This window comes from Suricata suricatta, chromosome 11, assembly GCF_006229205.1.
Source record: "Suricata suricatta isolate VVHF042 chromosome 11, meerkat_22Aug2017_6uvM2_HiC, whole genome shotgun sequence".
Taxonomy (NCBI): Eukaryota; Metazoa; Chordata; class Mammalia; order Carnivora; family Herpestidae; genus Suricata; species Suricata suricatta.
Genome location: NC_043710.1, coordinates 56,639,656 through 56,661,107, shown reverse-complemented (window position 1 = coordinate 56,661,107; position 21,452 = coordinate 56,639,656). Strand labels below are relative to the sequence as shown.

Genomic DNA, 21,452 nt, shown 5'->3' with positions numbered 1-21,452 from the left:
CGGCCATGCGCTGGGTGCGCCACGACGCGCCGGCCCGCCGCGGGCAGCTGCGGCGCCTGCTGGAGCACGTGCGCCTGCCCCTGCTGGCGCCCGCCTACTTCCTGGAGAAGGTGGAGGCCGACGAGCTGCTGCAGGCCAACCGCGAGTGCCGCCCTCTGCTGCTCGAGGCCCGCGCCTACTTCATCCTTGGCCGCGAGGCTGGCGCGCTGCGCGCCCGGCCGCGGAGGTGCGCCCCCTGCCCCATTCCCTTGCTCATCCCCTGTTCTTCAACCACTCAGTCCTGTGACATCTTTTAATCCAATCACAAAATCGTGCCTCTGGAATGAGATGTGGTCATGCATTCGGCACACATTTCATGGCCTTGGTATTGGGAATTCTGCCCTTGAAGAGTTAAGAGTCCAATGAAGGAGAGGCAGGGATCTTGCACCTTACACACATCCGTTGTTTTGCCCATCCATCCATAATTCTGAGTGCTTCCTCCGTGCAGGTCTTGTACTGGATGCCTGGGACTTGGGAGTAGTTGGAAATACCTTTTATCTCGAGAGCTCAGTCTAGTAAGGGATATAAATAGGCCTTTAAAAAAAAAAAATGAAAGAGGCTTACTCCCACCCCTGGAACAGCCAGACCAGGAGACTTTGCGTGGAGTAGTCCAAGATGGGCTGTCACCCTCCCAGGGATAGAAGACAGGACACCTCTGTCTTCCCACACTAAGCTCAGGACCTGGTACAAAGAAGATGCTCAATGTTTGTCAAAGGAATTAGGTAGGAAGCGGGTGGCTTGGTTTGGAAATTCTGGTGTGGTTGCCTGAGGGGTTGCTTAGTGGGAGGGGAGGAGGCTTTGCTGAAAGGGTGTGTAGCCTGGTCCTATGGAATTAGTAATTAGGGAATGGGTTTAGGTGATTACAGTAGGAGGGAGGCAGCCGAATTAGCAGTCTTCATTAGGGATGAAGGGCAGAAAGGGGTGAAGAGAATGAGTGAGTGGCACCCAACCTGGACTTGAATTCCAGCTCTCTCACTTACTGGCTCCATGACTTGTGGCAAGCCAAAGCTCCCTCCTCTGCAAAAGGAGTAGTAATCCCTGCCTAATGAGATTATCATAAGGATTAAATGAGGTAACTTTTCTAGGTAAGGGCTCTGTAAAGATTCTTTCTCTCTAATTTAGCGGTCAGTAGATTGGGGTTAAGGATTAGTGTGACGCTCTTCTATCAATAGCTGGAAAGGAGGTTGGAGGTGGCAGAGTCCAGCATGGGGCCAGAGGCCAAAAGGGCATGGAAGGGCAGCAGGTCAGTACAGTGTGGTCATCAAGAGGGTGAGAGAGGGCCAAGAGTTGGGTGCAGGTTAACAGGCATTGGGCTTATCACCCTGACAGATTCATGGACCTAGCTGAAGTGATCGTGATCATCGGTGGCTGTGACCGCAAGGGGCTCCTGAAGTTGCCCTTCACTGATGCCTACCATCCAGAGAGTCGGCGCTGGACCCCACTGCCCAGCCTCCCAGGGTACACGCGCTCAGAGTTCGCCGCCTGTGCTCTGCGCAATGACGTCTATGTTTCTGGTGAGGGCAAGTCCGCAGCAGCAGCCCCACAGGATTGGCTCCTTGCCTCTCATGCTGGTCCCTTGTTTTAATCTCCAATTGAGAAATGGGGGTGGGATTTTCCTGAAAACCTGTGGTTATCGTCTGAAGTGGTACATAGATCTGCAGAGCCGATCACTAGTGTGATTCGGACCGTTATTCGCCAAAGTCCACTTCAGTTTACGGTAGTATTAATCACTTCTATTTAGCGGACTACCTACAGGACATTATGCTAGGCAGCTTACATTAGTTACTCAGTTTCCCCTACAGCTCCATTTCACAAGGAAGTTAAGAATTTTCCCATTATCTCAAAAATGGCAAAGCTAGGAAGAAAGAACACAGATCGGTTTGATACCGATGGACTGTGCCCTCCCTGAGATTCAGGCCCTAGAGATTTAGAGACTAAAATAGTCCCTGCTTCCCTGGAGTGACACTGAAGATGGAGAGACTTCACTGTACCACCAGACTTTTCAGCTGGACCTTGAAAACCTGGAGGGAACAGCATAGGCAAAGGCATGAAGACAGGAACGTGCTGAAAGGAACCCCAGGTACTCAGGTCTCCAAAGTGAGTGCATCTGGGAGAGGAAGGGAGTCCAGTCAGGTCAGAGAGGCTTTGATTCCAGACCTAGGTAGACTGCACTTGTTGTAGGGAGCTATGGGTGTCTGAAAAGGATAAGGAGCTGAATAAACCAGAAAGGCCTCAGGGACCATCCAGACCACACTTTATTACTGGATAACTTCTCCAAAGCTCCTCACGGCCTGTGAGCAACATGTAGGGCCTCACAGAGGCAAGGGCTACAAAACAGACAGGGAGCTTGAGTCATGGGCTCAGGCTGAGGGATGTAGTCAGGGTTGTCCCTGGGAAGGCTGCTCCTGATAGGCGAGTCCCTGGTCAGTAACCCCAGGAAGAACGGGGAAGGAGAGTCCACAGCCTGCATTCCAGGGCTGGCCCCACAAGACATACCAGTGCTCAGCTTCAGGGACTAGAAGTTCTGATTCTGGTCCGTGATCTGGAGTGAAAGGCCATGTGGTCTTTAGCGGTGCATTCCTGGTTTCTAAGCCACATCTGAGTTTCCTCTCTGTAAAGTGGGTGCAATAATCCTAACACCTCATGGAGAAATGAGGACATGAAATCGTGCAGGTAAGGGCAGAAATAAGGCAGGGTTACTAAGTCACACTCTACCTTTTCCCATCCCAGCACAGGTGACTCTGCTTTCCCTTTGCCTCCATCACCTTCCTGACGCTTGTCTTGGGCACACTTTAAACTCTTATGTTTATTTGAGTTCTAACTCTGAGCATATGGCCATAAGGCACTCAGTGAAGATCAGCTCCTCCCTGAGTCTCTCAGGCCTCTCCCCTCAAAATTCCTGCCCCTTGTCCTAACTCACACCTTCCCACCATTCATTCAAAGCACACTGTCCAGGTCACAGACCCAGAGCCTCACACCAGCGTGGTGGGGGGGAGTCCTTCCTGCTGTCTACCCTTAATGCTTCCTTTGCATCTGGGGGCCCTTATTTCTAGGTCTTTAGGGGTGCTGGGGCAAGGGGGCCTGGGGTCAACAGCTGCTTCTCTTTTCTAGGAGGCCACATCAACAGCCGTGATGTGTGGATGTTTAGCTCCCCTCTGCACACCTGGATCAAGGTGGCCTCACTGCTCAAGGGCAGGTGGAGGCATAAGATGGCAGTCATGCAGGGGCAGGTAGGGACATACAGCAGCTGCTGCCCTGTGGACCCAAGCACAGATCAATGGACTTACTGGGGGAAGGCCCTCTAAGACACTCTCTTTGAAAAATGGGATCTTAGGCACCAAAAAGGAAAGATACTTGCCTGCAGTTACACAATAATGCTAATACTAATCACCATAATAGTACAGCCTAGTGGTCAGAGGTCAAAGGTTGGGCTTTGTGGCCAGACTAGGTTTGAATTTTGACTTTGTCGCTTAAAATAAAGGGGAGGGGGGGCGGAATCTGCTAATTATCGTTGTATGCTACATCCCAAATTCAGAAAAGAAAATAGAAGTGCTTCTAAGGATCACTAAAGTGAGTTGATAAACTCTGAATAAATTACTAGCTGTTATTATTAAGTTTCAGCTTGGTGCCAGATATTTTATGAGTTTAGTACCCACCCCAGAGACTGATCTCAGTATCCCCAGTTAACAGAGGAGACTGCTCAGGGAGGTTTGGTAAGTGCATGGAGGCCCCCCAGGCGCTGGCAGTGCCGGGAAGCACCCAGCCAGTATGGATCTTGAGAAAGTTTCTCTCCACAAAGCAGAGCCAGTGGGGCTGGCATGCAGATGGCTTTGACTTCCGCCGGAAATCACCGCCACACCTCCCCCTTGCTTGTTCTCCACCTTGTTTGTCCTCTTCCGCAGCTGTTCGCGGTGGGCGGCTTCGATGGCCTTCGGCGCCTGCGCAGCGTAGAACGCTATGACCCCTTCTCCAACACCTGGGCGCCCGCGACACCTCTTCCCCAGGCCGTGAGCTCAGCGGCAGTGGTGGCCTGCACCGGCAGAATCTTCGTGATCGGGGGTGCCGGCCAAGATGGCGTCAGCACTAACAAGGTGGGCACAGACAGGGCGTTGGAGGTCTGCTGTGTGCCAGGTGCAGAACCGGCACTTTCATGTCCTCCTCCGTTTTCTCACACTCAACAACCCTGAGAAGTGACTTTATTTCAGGCAAGGAATGAGTTCAGAGAGATGGATGAACCCAAGGTCACATAGTGAGTCTGACCTGAATATTTTACCTGGTGCCATAGTGGTTTCATACATTTTAAAAATTAAGTGAGGGCATGGATGAGATTACTGAAAATGTTTTTCCTCCAAACAACCACCAGCACACATTACTGAAAATTTAGGAAACATAGAAACAGAAAAATATCACCCATGATCCCACCACCAAAGGATAACTACTATTAATATTTTGGTACATTGCCTTCCAAGCTTCTTCTGAATCTTTTTTTGTGTTTTAGTTTTGTGTTCTTCCTGTTAGTAAAATTTTGCATTCTGCTTTTTATTCTCATTTAAATGTAAGCAACTTTCCACATGCTTACAACCTCTTCACAGCCCTTCATTTCATTAGTTCTTTGGGTGGGTGAACCATAGTCTATCAACCAAATTTTCTGTTGCTGAACATTTAAGTTGTGAAAAAAATTAATCTTGAGGGGCGCCTGGGTGGCTCAGTCAGTTAAGTGTCTGACTTCGGCTCAGGTCATGATCTCACAGTTCGTGGGTTCAAGCCTTGTGTCAGGTTCTGTGCTGACAGCTAGCTTAGAGCCTGGAGCCTGCTTCAGATCCTGTGACTCCTTTGTCTCTCTGACCCTTCCCTGCTCACACTCTCTCTCTCTCTCTCAAAAATAAGTAAAAACATTAAAAAAAATTTTTTTTAATTTAATATTGATAGCAGCTTCTTTCCTCTCCTTCCCTTCCGAGGATGGCCTCACAAGTCTGTGGTCCTGGGACCTGAATCTTTCAAAAACTAGCATCCCTCATCCCTCCTTATTCTGTCCCCCGTCCTCCTCCCGCCACCACCTTCCTGGGGCTGGCTGGGGGAAACAGCCCTTTAATACCCTTTTGTGCAGCACTGATTTGTTATAGGTCATTCCGGGGGTCTCCAAGGAAACAGCTGAGGAAACAGAGTAAAGGTAAACACGGAGGCAGGAAGCCCTCAGAGCTTGTGGAAGGGGCTGGGAAGCCTGCAGACAGCTGTAGGGATGGGGACTGCCAAGACAGCCCAGCTGGAATCTTGTCAAGCTCAGAGCACCAGGCGGAGGAAAGAGGGTTGACAATGTGTGCAACGAGAAATGCATCTCTACCAGGGGGGCTGCTCTCTGAGGACCTTCTTGAGCACTAATGCAGATGGTATTTCTATCTCGTGGGACACAGACCTTTCCTGGACCTTGAAGGATGAGGAGGCTTTGGACAAAGGCAGGAGTCCAGGGCTGGGACTAGAATGTGAAACCAGACTCAGCACACTTGAGGGCAGGGATAGTGGGTCTCCTCTATTCTCCCAGATGCTAGCTCAGGCCTAGTGGACACCGGCAATGTGTTGAATGAGTCCCCCCAGCCAGAGAGGCGGGAGGATGTGGGCAGCAGGGCAGTTGGGGGTGAAGTTTCACCACAGCCCCTCCTACCCCTCAGGTGCAGTGCTTTGACCCCGAGGAGGACCGGTGGAGCCTGCGATCACCAGCGCCCTTCTCACAATGCTGTCTCGAGGCTGTCTCCCTTGAGGGCACCATCTATGTGGTGGGAGGCCTCATGAGCAAAATCTTCACTTACGACCCTGGCACAGATGTCTGGGGGGAGGCAGCTGTCCTCCCCAGGCCTGTGGTAAGTAGAGGCTCCTGGACACAGCCTTGGTACTGGTTGCATTCAGGAGAGCAAAGTCCCATGTCTAAGGATGTGGACTCCATGCTAGGCAGTTCTACAGAATTCCTTTGCTTTGTCCTTATTATGATATCCAGCCTTGTGTCCCACAGATGAGGAGACCAGCCTTAGAGAGGTTGAGGCCTCACCCAAGGCCACCAGTTAGGCCATATTAAGGCAGAGCATGGATCCCAAGTCCCAGGTGCTTTAGCCTTGAATGGAGGTCTTGGTCTAAATGACCCTGCAATCTCTCCTGCAGCTGGTAGTCTATTGTGGGGAGGTCAGGGTTGAAAGAGGACTTGGTAAGTTCCCTTGCCCTAGTAATATCTGAGCAGGGAGGTCCAAGTCCTGGATGTTCTGGCCCCTGCATTCCTTGCTTTCCCCCACCTCCTGTCCCCTTCCCTGAAACTCCAAAGAGACTACATAGGCATGTGGTTGGATTGCTGGTCCCTGCCAGTTCTGACCTTCAGTGATTCTAAGAGCCTGAGATTTCTGGTTTCTGTGAGTCTGAGATCACAGTAGTTGTGATTGTTATCACTGTTACTGGCACTATGTAAAATGCTTTAGTTGCTTAACCCCGTTAACTGTTAAGGCAACCTTATGAAGAAGGTACAATTATTATTCTCACTTTGCAGGCAAGGAAACTGAGGCCCAAAGAGCTTAAGTGACTTGTCTAAGGCCATTTAGTAAGAGTCAAGCCAGGGCTTGAACTCACATTCATCCAGTCCCTGCCTTTCTGCCATATAGACTGCCTGCTCATATTCTGTGGCTGTTGTCTGGCCTGGCCAGCTAGGGATGGAGGGTGCTCTAGGCTGTACCCAGAGCTGATTATTTTTCTGTTTGTCCATCTAGGAGAGCTGTGGCGTGACAGTGTGTGATGGCAAGGTCCACATCCTTGGTGGGCGGGATGATCTTGGGGAGAGCACCGACGAAGTCTTCATCTTTGACCCCAGCAGTGGGCAGGTGGAGGCCCAGCCATCCCTACAGCGTTGTACCAGCTCCCATGGCTGTGTCACCATCATTCAGAGCCTGAGCAAGTGACACAGACTTGAGCAGCCTGAGCCAGGAAGCAGAGAAAGGAATGAGAACTCAGATTCACCACTGCTCCCCTCATGGCACCTCCATGTAAATAGCCCCTTAACTTATTGCCCCCCTCTTTCTCATAGAAATAAAACCTGCTTCAAAGGTTGGGTCTGTGTTCCAGCTCAAGACTGCTTTGCCTGGAGAAGTAATTCCCAATATCTACTCCTTTGACTCTTTACAAAGCACCTTCATATGTTACACCCCGTTTACCTTCATGATGGCAGTGTGGCCATGTTAAAAAAATTATGAAACATTTCATGCATAAAAAGTATTTTATACAGTTTAAGAATTATAATAAAGTAAATATCTGTGTTTCCACCATCTAGCTTAAGAAAAAGATCTTTACAAATGCCTTTTAGCAACATCCATTCCTAAACCCATTCCTTCCCACATCCATCCCAGAGGTAACCACTGTCTTTACATTTAAGATCATTGGCATATTTGTATTTTACAGAGAAGGAACTGCCTTAAAAAGATGAGAATCACCCAAGATCACATACATTAGTCAGTGGCAGAGTTTACGACTCAGGATTTCATGAAGCTTCAGGAATCCATGAAGCACTTCTGGTCAGGATGGTTCTCTCTTTCTAAACCACCTTCTCCAATCCAAACACTTAGCAATGACAGATAAAAGCCAGACAACTAAAAAGACAGAGGCTTAATTGTTGGTGGGAATGCAAACTGGCACAGCCACTCTGGAAAACACTGTGGAAGGTCTTCAAAAAATTAAAAATAGAATTACCCTATGACCCAGCAATAGCACTACTAAGAATTTATCCAAAGGATACAGGAATGATTATTCATAGGGGCACATGTGCCCCAGTGTTTAACAGCAGTGCTATCATCAATAGCCAAATTATGGAAAGAGTCCAAATGTCCATCAACTGCTGAATGGATAAAGAAGATATGGTTTATATATACAATGGAATACTACCATTTGCAACAATGTGGATGGAACTGGAGAGTATTATGCTAAGTGAAATAAGTCAGATAAAGATCTGTATCATGATTTTACTCATATGTGGAATTTGAGAAACTCAACAGATGATCATAGGGGAAGGGAAGGAATAATAAGATAAAAACAGAGAGGGAAGCAAACCAGAAGAGACTCTTAAATACAGAGAACAAACAGGGTTGATGGCAGTGGGGGGGTGAGGGTAGGGATAATGGGTGATGGGCATTGAGGAGGGTACTTGTTGGGATGAGTACTGAGTGTTGAATGTAAGTGATGAATCACAGGAATCTACTGAAGCCAAGATTACACTGTATGGTAGCTAACTTGACAATAAAAAAAACAAACAAATGTAAAATAAATAAAAAGACAGAGACTGAGGCTTATAAGTAAGCAAACATATCTAAGGATCAGAAACAGAATTATAAAACCATGAGAAAGGGAGAAGCTCCAGCTTTAGGGTTCAGACTCTGGGATAAAGCTTTAAAAAAGGATTACAAATGAGGCTCACTGCTACATGCTAGGGCCAAGGTGCGCGGAACCGACTCATGAAAGAAGTAGAAACAGAACAAAACTGTCATGGGACCACGAGCAGCCCTGAGGCCAAAGCTCACAGCAAACCACAGGCTTGGGGTCACAGGCACTAGGCCCCTGGCCTGAGAACCCAGCCAGCTCAGCTCCACACCTGGACTTATGCCCCAATGTCAACGGGGGGCACAAGCTCCTTGTGCCATCCTAAGCACCTGGGTGGCCTGGGGCTCTATGGGCAGCCAAATAAAACTGCTGGAGGGGAAGGGATGAGCTCAGAGCACAGAGAGGGAACAAAAGATGCCACATATTCTGTGAAGCAGAGACCCAGAGGTTCAGGTCCTATGCCTGTGTTTCTGAGGCCCAGAGGAGCTGGCCAGGCCCCATCTGGGGCTCCTTCTCTGATGCATTTAGATTGCCTTTTGAAGAGCTATCATCTGCTCCTTGCATCCCCTCCAGCACAGGGCCAGCCCCATGCCCCTCCCCATATTCCAAAGCCCCAGGGCCATATCTGTGGGGTCTTTCCAGCTGGGACTGGCCCATCACAGCCCAGCACAAAGCCCCGGGTCCCAGCTGAGCTGCTACCCTCTGATTATCTCAGATTAGGAAGCCTGTGACCATCTGGACACAGCTGATAATAGCAGAGGGGAGGGGAGGAAAGGGGAGTGGAGGCCCAGCCCCTCAGAGCCTGCCATTCCTACCCCATTGATAACACCCAGAACAAAGCGAAGAACAAGCTGTACTGCTTGCCCACCCAGGTGAAAGTCTGAGTGGAAAAAGTAGGGGTAAATTCAGGGTAAGATCTTGACATGGGCACCCCACGTGGGCTGGGCAGTTCCTGTGTGCCAAGCAGACTGCCCCATTTCCCCAACAATGACCCTTCATGCCCCCAGTACTCTCCCGTTTAAGTGCCAATACCCTTTCCTGCCCTCTCTGCCTGGGCAGATCTGATACCCTCCACTCCAGAGCTGATCACCCTCCTCGTGCCCCTTCTTTATAGGCCACACCACCAGGCATATGGACATCTCTGGTCTCCCTTGACATACCCACAGAAGGCTTCTTGAGGCAGGAAAGGTGTCAGCTTTACCTCTGTATCCACCAGTGCCCCGAACAAGACTTCCCACTCAGTACACTTTATCAAAGTTTCCTGGATTTCTATCTCATAATACCTGTGAGGTAGTACTATTTCCTCCCCTACCAATGAGGAAATAGACACTCAGAGTTATGAAGTGATTTGTCTACTAACGTCACTGGTCTGGTGAGTAGTGGCAGAGCCAGGATTCCACCCTGGGTCCAGCCACCGATAAAGTGCACTGTCTCCATGCAGCCTTGCCCAGGCTCTGCTAAAACAGGGCTGAGTGTAGCACAGTTGTTTGGAAAAAGAAGATACAGTAGTCCCCGCTTATCTGTGGGGGAATATATCCCAAGCTCCCTAGCAGATGCCTAAAACCACAGTTGGTACCAAATCCCTATTACGCTATGTTTTTCTTATACATACATACATACACACACATACATACCTATGATAAAGTTTAATTTATAAATTAGGCACAGTAATAATAGATTTAAAATAACTAATAAAGTATAAAATTATAATACACTATAACAAAAGTTATGTGAATGTAGGCTCTTTTTGTACTATACTTACCTGCCTTCTTGTGATGATGTGCGATGATAAAATGCCTACAGGTTGAGATGAAGTGAGATGAATGACATAGACATCATGATGCAGCGTTAGGCTACTAGGCACCTAAGTCAGGAGGAGAATCACCTGCTTCCAGAGTATGGTTGATCTTGGGTAACTGAAATCGCAGAAAGTGGAACCATGGGTAAGGTGGGGGGCGGGGGGAACTACTAGACATTTCTACCATGGGAAACACCAGCCTGATGGGATGTTGTCCTTGCCCTTAGGGGCTCCCGGTTGGAAGAGGGGAGACATGGTTTATCTTCCCTGTGAGGCTCACCAGAACACATGCAAAAGATTATACACTAGCGTCCTAATTTCCTAGGACTGCAGGTTAGACCAAGACCATAGAGAGAGGATTCCCTGACTCCTAGCCCACTGCTTTTTGCCCACCCCACCCCCCGGGGTGCCTGATGAATGAGGGACTGTTACTGTCCAGGATAAAACCAGCCCACGCGTCCTGAGTATATGACTCCTTAGCCAAATGGGTTTGCCATCCTCTCCCCAGCTGAGAACAGACTTAACTTTTGTAGACCATCAGAAGTCACTGGACCCAAATTTAGGTTTTGAATTTCTTTTTTGAGAAGTTATAACTATTTGTAAGGATTAATATTTTATGACTTATTCTTAGAGGGCTTCCAAAAAACAATGAGAAATTTACTTTTTAAAAAAGACAGTAAAACTCATTCTCTCTTGCAATGTCCATATGGATTCATTAGATTCTTCTATAAATCTAAAATACATTATGAGATCATGATGAATTTATTTTCCCTGTATCTTGAAAAACTTTGCTGTTTAGTTATCCTAAAAATTACTTCATATTACTCATCAGTTATTCCCAAACAAGACTACAATGATCACATGGAAGAATGATGGTATTGCCCAGAAGGAAGATGCAGTAGTGAATAAACCATTATTATTACATCATCCTTCAGTTTCCATACTGTATTCCTATAGTGCGTGTCATCTTTCAAGAAGGTATAAAAGTGGAGACGTCAGCTGAGAACTCAGGATTTTTCATTCTCTGCCCATAATGACAGAAGAGAAGGAAACGGACAGAGGACATTTCACACTTAACAGAGACAAACCAGAAAGTAAATGCAGGGACACATGGCAGCTCTCTCGTCTCTGGGGATGGAAACTGGTCACATTAGCAAAATCCCTCCTAGATGAATTTTCTCAAACTCAAGAATTGGTGAGTGAGCAACCTATTTCTAAAAACAGAAAGGATACATGGCATTTTAAGTCAAGTCATTCAACAGGAAGGATTTCATCTCACAGTATTTATTTGACAAAGACCGGTACCATCCTGTTTTGTACAATATTCCTCTTTTATGACGGCTGCACCTCAACATTTACTTGATATAGTTTGTTGCAGCCCGTAAGTGGAGACATGCTAAGCAGTTGTGTACTAAGGTGACTGAAGGGGAAAAGATGCTGTAGATGTTTTGAAAATTCATTAGATTGGTCCTTCAAGTTGATCATTATAAATCTAAAATAAAAAATGCTTTAAAATTATGGAGCAAAGAAACTCTCCTCTTTGCAACATTATGAGCCATCAAAAGTTGTAAGGTATTCCATGCAGACAATGCAAGCGCAAAACTGAACAAAATCAAAACCAAAAACCCAGAGCAAGAAGCTAGAGCCCACTGGAGATACACTTGAAATCTGGAATCAGCAGTTACCAGATGACCACATTCCAGCTTCGCACATGGTGGCTGAGAGCATTTAACTGCATTGAAGAGATTTGGGGTATATGTCTCCCAGGCAAGGAAAAGACAAAATTGTTTGTTTTAATTCATTTATGTATATATATATACACATACACACAAATATGTTTTCACGAATACATGAATGAGTTTTACTGAAATGTAATTCACATCCCATAAAATTCACTCATTTTTAGTATATTCAGACTTGTGCTAATACTTGCTAAAATTTTAATATTTTTAGGGGCACCTGGATTGCTCAATTGATTAAGCATCTGATTCTTTATTTTGGCTCAGGTCATGATCTCACGGTTCATGGGTTCGAGCCCTGTACTGGGCTTCTCGCTGACAGCACGGAGCCTGCTTGGGATTCTCTCCTTCTCTCAAAAATAAACGTTAAAATAAAATGTTAGTATTTTTAAACACTAAATACTTGTAAAACTTGTAAAACTATTTTCCACTTTCCCTTTATTCTTCCGTAAATTATTTGTAAAGTGACTTAAAATATAAAAGCTACAGTGTCCATTGGACCCAGGTGGTAAATAGCGATGGCTAGTCTTCCTGTTGTATTGAGGGAAACCCAGTGAGCCAAGATCCATGATCTCTGGTTCCCCATCCTTGATGGGGAAGCGGCCCTATTGCTGGGTCTATGCTCTCCCTCTCCTCCCTCTAAAAAGAAAAATATTCTTAAAAGGCAAAGGAAGCCCTTACCCTCTCAACAACTTAGGATTCAAAAGGTCCAGCTCCTCTGACTCACCACACTAGACTGGCGGGTACAGGCTGGTCACAGGGGCAGTCCATGGCCAGTCAGTGAGGGTGGAGCGTGGGGTGAACCCATCACAGCGGCACTGCTCCCTCCTTAGGCCCAGCTGCACCAGGCCACCTGAGCTGCTATACAACACAGGACTGAGCAGCACAGCAGCGGTCTCATTTGAATTTCAGAGCCATTGGGGGCCTCGTATTTGCAAAAAAATGCAGGTGTAGAGTAAGTTGTTCCCAAACTAGGGCTTCGTGTCACTTGTCAAACCATAAGTAGGGTCTTAGGAGATATCCCAAGTATTTTTCAAAGCCTAAGAAAACTCACATTCCTTTAAGATGTATCATGTGGGCTAAAGTTGCTATAAAATGAAGTTAGTGACAGAACTAGCCCATTTTAGGGATGTTCCGATTAATGGAATGTTTACAGCAAACTCAGGGCACGTAACAATGATTCTCTCGCCAGTCATGCTGCTTACCAAGTTATATGTGTAGTTTTTGATCAATGACAGATAAATGGTTTGTTTCATGGATAAACTAACCTTAAAATCTCATGCCTCTGAATATATTGACTCTCAATACTTAAATGACTTCCTGCTCTGATGTTGGCAGGCCCTAACATAGAACAGCTACATTTATACATAGCTCAGAAACAACCACTGGTGGGATGCAGCATGGTAAAATCAGGTTATAGGGAGGCCTGACCAGCTATGCCAACTTCCCAGCAGAAACAGAAAGCCCAGTTTCTATGCTCAGGGTCCTTAGCTAGGATGGGGAGAATCCAATACCATGAAGTTAAGCTACTAATCATTTCCAAGTGGATATGCCTATGTACTAATAGTTATATCCAGCATTTATGGAGGATGTAAGGATCAAGCACGGTGCTAGATCTCATGCAGATAAGCAGAGGCTCAGAGATTGACATGCCTAGCATCTCCCCACTGCTTGTCTGCCTTTCTTAAGCACTCTGCAGAAAGAGGTTATCTCCACCCCCACCAGGCTTGAGCATTTCCAACTAGTAGAGAAGATTGGCTGACTGAAGTGGGGGCTAAAATTAGCAGACTCCACACATTATCACTCTGCTGTGGGCAGGCCTACAGCAGCTGTGACAACAGTGACATTTGTCTGGAGGTATACCTCCCCCCACACCCCTCAAGAAACCCTTTACCCATTGTCCTCTGGTGCCAGTTTTTGCACTTTTCCTGGTTCTCCATATTGACAACTGTCCATTGGTCTGGGACCCATGCTTACACTCAGGACCTCTTCTCAAGCTCTCACATTCCAGCTGTTCTTTAGCTTCCCTTTCATCACCTCAATAATGGCCATCCAGGGGTGTTCATGTTTTAACTCAAGCTTTACACATGCACTTTAATAACCTGCATGCTTTATTCAAGTTTTATTACTTTTCTTCCCCAAGCTGCTACTCTGGTGCTTATTTCCTGCTACAGCACCCCCTTGTGGGGAGTTACATTAACACCATGTCTGAACCCCACACAACTTTCAGTTTTAAGTATATTCAAAGTAAAGGAATTTAATCACCTCATCTAATATATGAAGCCCTGTGACTGGCTGTGCCAGTTCTAGATACTGAGGTCCTAGATGACCAAGACTGCCTTAATTTGTCTCCAGCACCAAATATTCTGGATGCCTGTATTAGCTGAACTAGTTTCACAATAAAAAAGATCCCCTTACAACCAAACTACAGAAGTCCAGAGATACAAGAATGAACCTAGCACATCATTTTCAGTAAAATTGCAAAATACCATTCATTTTACCCACAAAGGATAAATAAGACCTTATGACAGCTGTCCATACTGCATTAAATTTGGCGGTGGGCACAGTATCAAGGCACTCAAACCTCACTTACATGCAGTTACTGAGGAGGCCCAATACCAGCCTGTCTGCTCATAACCACCTCAGCCCTTCCCAGAAAACTCATCACCTTGAGAAACTGTCACCTCAAGGTGAGAAGCATAGGGAAATAAAGAAACGTTCATTTTTGTATTCAGGGTCTACTTCCTAATAATACATTCCACTCCCTAAAACATGGGAAGTGGTCATTAACCCATTAGCTACGCTAGAGATTAGAGACCTCCCAAGGTGAGTGTCCCTGCTAATGAACTGATACTTCTAGACATGACAAACTACAGACAAGGTAAAACGTTCTAGAGTGTAACAGCTCCAAGGGAAGAGCACAGAAATGTGAATTCTAATCACAGCTCTACACTGCTTAGGAAAATGTACTTCTGCATCAGGCTCTTCAGTAGCACTAGCAAATTCTCTTTATACTTTAGAGATGCTCAGGATTAAATAAGAATTACATAGAACATTACCTATAGTGTAGAATGACCCAAAACATAATGGGCAATATAAAACACACTGATTTTCTATGTGCAATACAGATTTTCTTATGCATCAGGGGAAAAACAAGTCATCTCAAATATATCCCTCTTCTAAACCTATAACCCCAAACTGCAGGTGAATTAATCAAGGTGCTGTCCTATTAGCCATTAGCTTCCACTTTCTCCAGATTTATGGGAATCAGGTCTGGTTAACTCTGCTCTGGCTCCTCCCTCACAAGCACAGCTGAAACCAAGGATTTCCAGGAAAGTGAGCCTGGCAGCCCAAAGAATCAATCCAGGAATGTTCCCTTGGGCCAACAGAATTATCAGTCCAAATGGGAGACCTACAGTCTAGTCAAACCATGTGTCTTTTTCAAAGATTTTATTAAAGGTCTTTACAGAGCATAATCCAAACTCCAGATCCGGCAGCCAAGGAGACCCTGAAACAGAATAAAGCACAACAGTAAGAACAGAATCCTCACCTGAATATTGGGTTCTTTCATTTCCCATTAAGGGTTTGTGTCAAGAATATATAGACACAGAACACCTAGAAACAAACAAGAGGTGCTGGGTACAGAAGAGGCTTGGTGTTACTGGTTTAACTATAGAAGGGGCAGCTGAGGAATGGATAATTATTAACAAGAGTGTCTTGATGATTTTAAGCAAATAAATGAAAACTTGTTTCAAACAGTAACAGGAATTTTTTTATTTTAGAGAGCATGAGCAGGGGGAGAGGGGCAGAGGGACAGAATGAAAATCTTAATTAAGCAGGCTCCATGCTCAGCACAGGGCCCAACACGGGGCTCGATCCCACAACTCTGGGATCACAACATGAACCAAAATCAAAAGTCAGACACTCAAATGACTAAGCCACCCAGGCAACCCAACAGAGGAACTTAAGAGACCAAAAGCAAATACTTCTCCCAACAGAATCCCTAGGTAAATGGCCTCTGCCTCCAACTTGTGTTGTAAAACAAGTATAGTCCAATTTTTACATAGCAAGTGCTTACCACAGCATGGGGTATACAATTATTAATAGGAAGACAGGGAATAGGGTCTTATTCTACCCCAAGAGGCCCCTGGAGACGTACCTGTTATGCTGTGGGCACTGGTTGTGGCATGGCAGGCGGCTCTGGCTTCCCACCTTTCTGTTCCGAGATGGGGGTGGTGGGAAGGATCTCATCTTTGGGTTCCACAATGCTTACATGATCTGGCAGGGGCTTCTTAGGGCCAATTTTACCACTTGGGTCCCAGGGAAGCATGATCTTCACTTTGATGCCCAGCACACCTAGAAGATGCCATAGTTAGAATCTGTCTACGATAGGAGAGGACAGAAGGGAGAGAACAACAGGTTACTCAAGCACCCTAGCTCGGTCCCTTCTCAGACAAATGCCTCTAATCAATCAATAAACAGGACACTTTTGCAAAAGGAACCCATGCACAGCACCACAGAACATGGTGCTGACAAGGACCAAGAGCAGGACGTGACCTTTCTGACTCGTCATCGTGTCATCACTGAAGGGCACACAGCTGGCTGAGGTTAACTCTTGGATCTGACTGATCTCAGGAACTCTCGCAGTTCAACACAGCACCTTCAACAGCGAACTCCAGGAGCATAGACATGCTGCACCACTCCCAAAACGAATTCCCCCAACACTGAGGTGTGCATAGAAAGCACCCCTATCTGCTAAAGGCCCTTTGCCCCAAGCACTCCCAGCTGCTCACCCTGTCTGAGCAGCACATGGCGCACAGCAGTGTCAACATAGTAGTTAACAGGGTCCCCGCTGTGAATCATCAGACCATCCACAAACTTCATGGATTTAGCCCTCTGTCCGCGGAGTTTCCCAGACACCACGACCTCACAGCCTTTGGCCCCACTTTCCATGATGAACCGCAGCACACCATAGCAGGCCCTTTGGGAGAAGAGGAGACAGGATTATCACCAAAGACAGGATTGTTCAAGCCCACTGCACCCCACCATGTTATAAAACAGAAACAAAAGGCACAAGACTTAATTAGTCTGCACGATCTTCAATGTTCGTTTAATGGAGAGTAAATTTGACCAGAGGCTGGCAATTTTCCTTCATTCCCACTGTACCTCATCTTAGGCGGATTCCTTAGGGTATATATACCAATTCCTTCTAACATGCTTCCTAGCCTTGGTTGCATATTAGGATCACCTCAAGAAGATTAAAATAGAACCAAAAAAACCTGTGAAATCTAGACCCCAACCCAGGCCAATTAAACCCGGAATTAAATGGTGAGGATGGTAAAACTCAGCATTTCACAATCAAGCAAGCACTCAGATTAAGAACCCAGAGAGGTGCCCCAGTCACTGAGTGGCCCCTTATCTCCACAATTCACGTTCATTAGAAACCATTACTACTAGTGTGGGTTCCTAGCCCGCCGTGACTAGAGTGCTGGAAAAAGAGGTTTGTAGGCCTATAAATGGACAGTAAGCCTTAAAATATCATGCCAACTCATTTTATCACCGTATATCCTGGGAAATACGAACACGGAGAGGTAGGAGTCCCTTTCAACAGGGAAGGGAAGGCAGGATCCTTCTAGGATCCAGGCCCCTTCGCATCATCTCACTTAATCACCACCAAAGGGTGAGGGGCATGGAATGAACTCCACTTACAAATAGGAGATCCAAGGGTCAGAAGCTCAATAAATGGCTCAGGTCTCAGAACTTCTAAGTCAAACTTCACTATGTACAAAATCCTGGACCAGGTTGCTAGGCCACACCCCCACTTTCCACTTCAGTGGGTGGAGACTGAGAAAGTAACAGGTCCTCTGATGATGGCAGTGATGCTGGCCCAGAGACCAAGCTTTTGAGGACCACGGTTCTAAGTAGTATAAACTGGTATTCAAACCAGGCAGGCAGCCTTTTTTTTTTTTTTTTTTTAAGGTCCCTGCCTACAGCCTTTGTGCTATCTCCCCATCAGGTCAACCTTCCTAAAGCTCAGCTCTCATGTCCTTCCCCTGCTGAAAAACCTGCCAGGGCTCCACATGAAGTACTGACTAAATCCCAAACAGCCAGGCATGGCTTTCTGATAATTTCACAAATAGTGAAACTGCACAAAGAACTCCTACTGAAATCTTACCAGTAGGAGCCAATCTAGCCACCTCATGGCTTTCTAGCCCTCCCTCCTCACAGCACTATCTCCCTACTGCTCACAGATAAGCTCTCCCCCATCAGACTATGTCTTATCTCTTTATAATCCCTGCACTCAATGGATCTGAGTAACTTCAACAGGAATGCTAACACTCTCTCCCTGGAGATGCCTGGAGTTTTTGTTCTACTCCCAAAGCTCCGAGTATTCCCTTTACAGCCAAGTATCATCATTAAAAGGCTGAAGACACTTACCTCCGCACAGCGAGGCCTCCTAGGAGTTTGTAACGCAGAGACTCTGCCTGGGCAATAGCACACAGACCTCTTGTGGCCACTTTTTCAGCATAAAGCTTTAAGAAGGAAACAAGGCACACCCTTAAACCTGTTACCTTCACCAGCGTTTCCAATAAAAAAAAAAATCAGTTCATTCATCATGCAAAAAAGCAAATATCCCTGCTGGCGTCCCTCAAGTACTCAAACACTTCTGCTACCCACAAGTAACAAACACTGTGATATAGTCTGAATCTTTCCTTATTGCCCTCCCCCCCTAGCTCCTTCTACTGCCCCATCAACCGACGGGGTAGCCAATCCAGCATACACCCCATTACCACACCCAAACTGAATGTAAAATTCCTTTAACCACCAGAAATAAGAACAGGCCTATAAACGGAAGCCCACTGTTTATTAAGAGAGAACTTCAACAGAATACCACTCCATTTATAAAATTTAGTGATCATAACTAAGGTCTTCATGATGGTAGGAGTTTGCAGAGGTACGTTCTAAATAACCATTTCCAGGACCACTGTAACCTCTGGTGTAAGCTAGGATCACTCACCTCTACACTGCCCTCAGGGAAGCCAAATCTCTTCTGAACCACAGCGGTCAATTCTCGGATCCGCCGGCCCTTCTCACCCAGAACATTCTGCGTCCTGAGGAAAATTAAAAAAGGGTAATTTACAGCTCTCACAAAATTCCAGATGTGACTTTAAATCTTCTACATATATGGTAGTAAAGTTTCATTCATCAGACATAAAAACATGTAAATCGTGGATGACCAGAACTAGAATTAAACTTAAAATGCCGCTAAAGAAGAATGCTACGTTTGCTCAAGCCAATTCACTGGATGTCCCCTTAAAATTTAAAGGAACACACCGTCCTAGCATTTCCAACAATTACAGGTGATGGCCAGGAAAATGGAGTTTTCACCTGGTGGCCAAGATAATGATTTCTGTCCTGGTTGGGGTAACTCGGACCTCAACCCCGGAGTAGCCATCTTCAGCCAGCTCCCGCGTGAGAAACTCGTTCAATTCAGCTTTGAAGATCCCATCAGCTACAAACTAACCAAAAGATAAAATTCACAATTAGAAAACGGACACGGGGTCACTTTTCCCTAACTTCTCCTGCCAGTGCAACTGTCATCAAATTTCCACACCTCTGACAACCAGCCCGTTACCTCTCTAGACCCTAGTCCCATCAGGAACGGGGCAACCCTTCTCAGACAAATGCCTCTAGGTCGTCCTTTGGAAGTTACTTTAACCCAAGGGCCCTTAAAACTGCCGCAGAACGCAGCGCGAAGTAGGGGCCACCCGGACAAAGAGAATACCTCCAGTCAGACTCGTCATCATCTCTTCATTGAAGGGTTTTCAAGATGTGTTTGTAGAACAAAACGCTGCTCTAAAAGTGCACATTTACAACCCATTCACTCAGCACAGCGGAGACGCTAACTACCCTCGGAACTGGGGAAAATACAGTGACTTAAGCAGTCTAACTGTAGACACAACTTGGGACCATCAGAAGAACCCCAACCAGGCTACCTTGTGGTGAAGTACCTGTGTCTTACAAAACTGGCAAGTCCTAACTCCAAAATGTGGATTTACACGATGTTACGCACGCACAAAAATGACAAGCTGCCGCTTTCTAAAGCGAATTTACAGTTTTCGCCCATGGAAAAGCGAAAAGTTAAAACTCGAAGTGTTCTCCCCAAGTCTCCTCCCTCTTCCCCCATGAGATTCCCTTGGGCCCCAAACGGAGCAAGAAACTGTCAGGAGCCTTTCCAACTGAGGTCTTTGGGGTCAGAAGGCTGCATCCTGTCAGAGTAAGAAGGCATGAAAACGCTGCTCCCTTTCCTGCCCAAAGCCAGGGGGTGAGACGCGCGGGGAAATGGCTCACGCTCCACAAATACCATACGTTTACTAAAGCTATCTGTCGACCAAGAAATGCTCACAAGCGCTTTCTCCGGCGCCGGAGGGGCCCCCGGTGCTCATCTCTGCCCTCCGCCCAGAAGCGGCAGAAATGACTCGCTGCCTTCTGCCGAGGTACTGCGCTCGCCCGGCTCGGGCCCCGCGTCCATCCACCGCCATCCGCAGCCCATGGGATAGCGACGCGGGCAAGGACGCCTCCCAAGGCAAAGCACAGAACCGCGAGTCTTTGCGAAGGCATCCCCACAAGCCCCGACCCGCGCGGCGCCCCAGTTCCCCGGACCGGCCCTCAAGCTCTCACCTTCCTCTTCTTGGAAATTTGCACCGCCATCTTGGTGCCGCGCTGGGCCGAAAAGAAAGGAAGTGGCTCGCGGGCGGAAGTACGTATAAAGGGCGCAAGTTACGACAAAGGACTGCGCGACGTCAACGCCCGTCGGCTTTCCTGGGAATTGTAGTTTTTAGGAAAGCGTTAAAGGGAAGGGGGAAGATGGGTAATGGAGACACCTATAGGCAGAAACAGGAAAAGCAGCAGACCGATCAGAACCTAGGAACGGAAGGGGAGTTTACAGTCCAATTCTCATTAGCTTAAAAGTGAGCAACGAGGCACAGAGATGGAAATTACCGTTATAAGGTCATACAGCAACAGCATGGAATCCTGGTCCCTATGCTATACGCTGTAATAAAAGTTAGCTGAAAACCCTCGATGAAATCTGTTTAGGTGTCCAGCTCCTCCGGTCTGTGACCATTTCCTCTTTCCAAATGATAACAATAATACTATCTAATATTTATTAAATATTCTAAGGACCGTTCTATACCCTTTATGTTATGAACTCATTTACCTCTACCTCACTTTCATAAAGTCCGTTAAAACCTGTAACGGAAGTCACAAAATAATGGTTCATGGACTCACAATTATTTTTCAATTAAAACATTTTCCCCTTACATTTTGAAATCTTCACATGTACAGAAACGTTGAGAGGATTGTACATATATGCATTCCCAAGACACTCCAATTAACATCTTTGCCATAATTGCTTTATTAGGTATCTATCCATCCCTCTGTCCACCCAACAGTGCATCATTTGATGCATTTCAAAGTAAATTGCAGACATCAGCACACTTCACTCTGAAACGCCTCAATAATAGTTTTATTGA

General features: G+C 46.5%; 2 protein-coding genes and 2 non-coding genes across 4 annotated transcripts in view; 1 reads left to right on the top strand and 3 right to left on the bottom strand.

The window, feature by feature from the left end:
* The window catches only part of KLHL35 (kelch like family member 35), a 7,558-nt gene extending 440 nt beyond the window's left edge, over positions 1 to 7,118 (top strand). The window contains exons 2-7 of the mRNA XM_029915634.1: positions 3 to 226; positions 1,369 to 1,553; positions 3,151 to 3,269; positions 3,942 to 4,130; positions 5,706 to 5,894; positions 6,783 to 7,118. Of these exons, the coding sequence (XP_029771494.1) occupies positions 3 to 226; positions 1,369 to 1,553; positions 3,151 to 3,269; positions 3,942 to 4,130; positions 5,706 to 5,894; positions 6,783 to 6,971 (1,095 nt within the window). The 3' untranslated portion in view covers positions 6,972 to 7,118. The remainder of the gene's footprint in view (positions 1 to 2; positions 227 to 1,368; positions 1,554 to 3,150; positions 3,270 to 3,941; positions 4,131 to 5,705; positions 5,895 to 6,782) is intronic.
* Positions 7,119 to 15,349: 8,231 nt separating this feature from the next.
* On the bottom strand, positions 15,350 to 20,699 carry RPS3 (ribosomal protein S3). The gene is made up of 7 exons (XM_029957255.1): positions 20,599 to 20,699; positions 19,306 to 19,436; positions 18,935 to 19,028; positions 18,355 to 18,449; positions 16,710 to 16,897; positions 16,076 to 16,272; positions 15,350 to 15,424 (listed from the first exon to the last, which is right to left on the bottom strand). Exons 1-6 carry the CDS (start codon positions 20,626 to 20,628, stop codon positions 16,079 to 16,081), a joined length of 732 nt encoding a protein of 243 aa, XP_029813115.1. The 5' UTR covers positions 20,629 to 20,699; the 3' UTR covers positions 15,350 to 15,424; positions 16,076 to 16,078.
* LOC115272867 lies at positions 16,361 to 16,505 on the bottom strand. The gene has a single exon (XR_003900516.1). It is a non-coding gene; the product is annotated as a small nucleolar RNA SNORD15 (small nucleolar RNA).
* Positions 19,589 to 19,737, bottom strand: LOC115272868. Its single transcript, XR_003900517.1, has one exon. It is a non-coding gene; the product is annotated as a small nucleolar RNA SNORD15 (small nucleolar RNA).
* Positions 20,700 to 21,452: the final 753 nt, after the last annotated feature.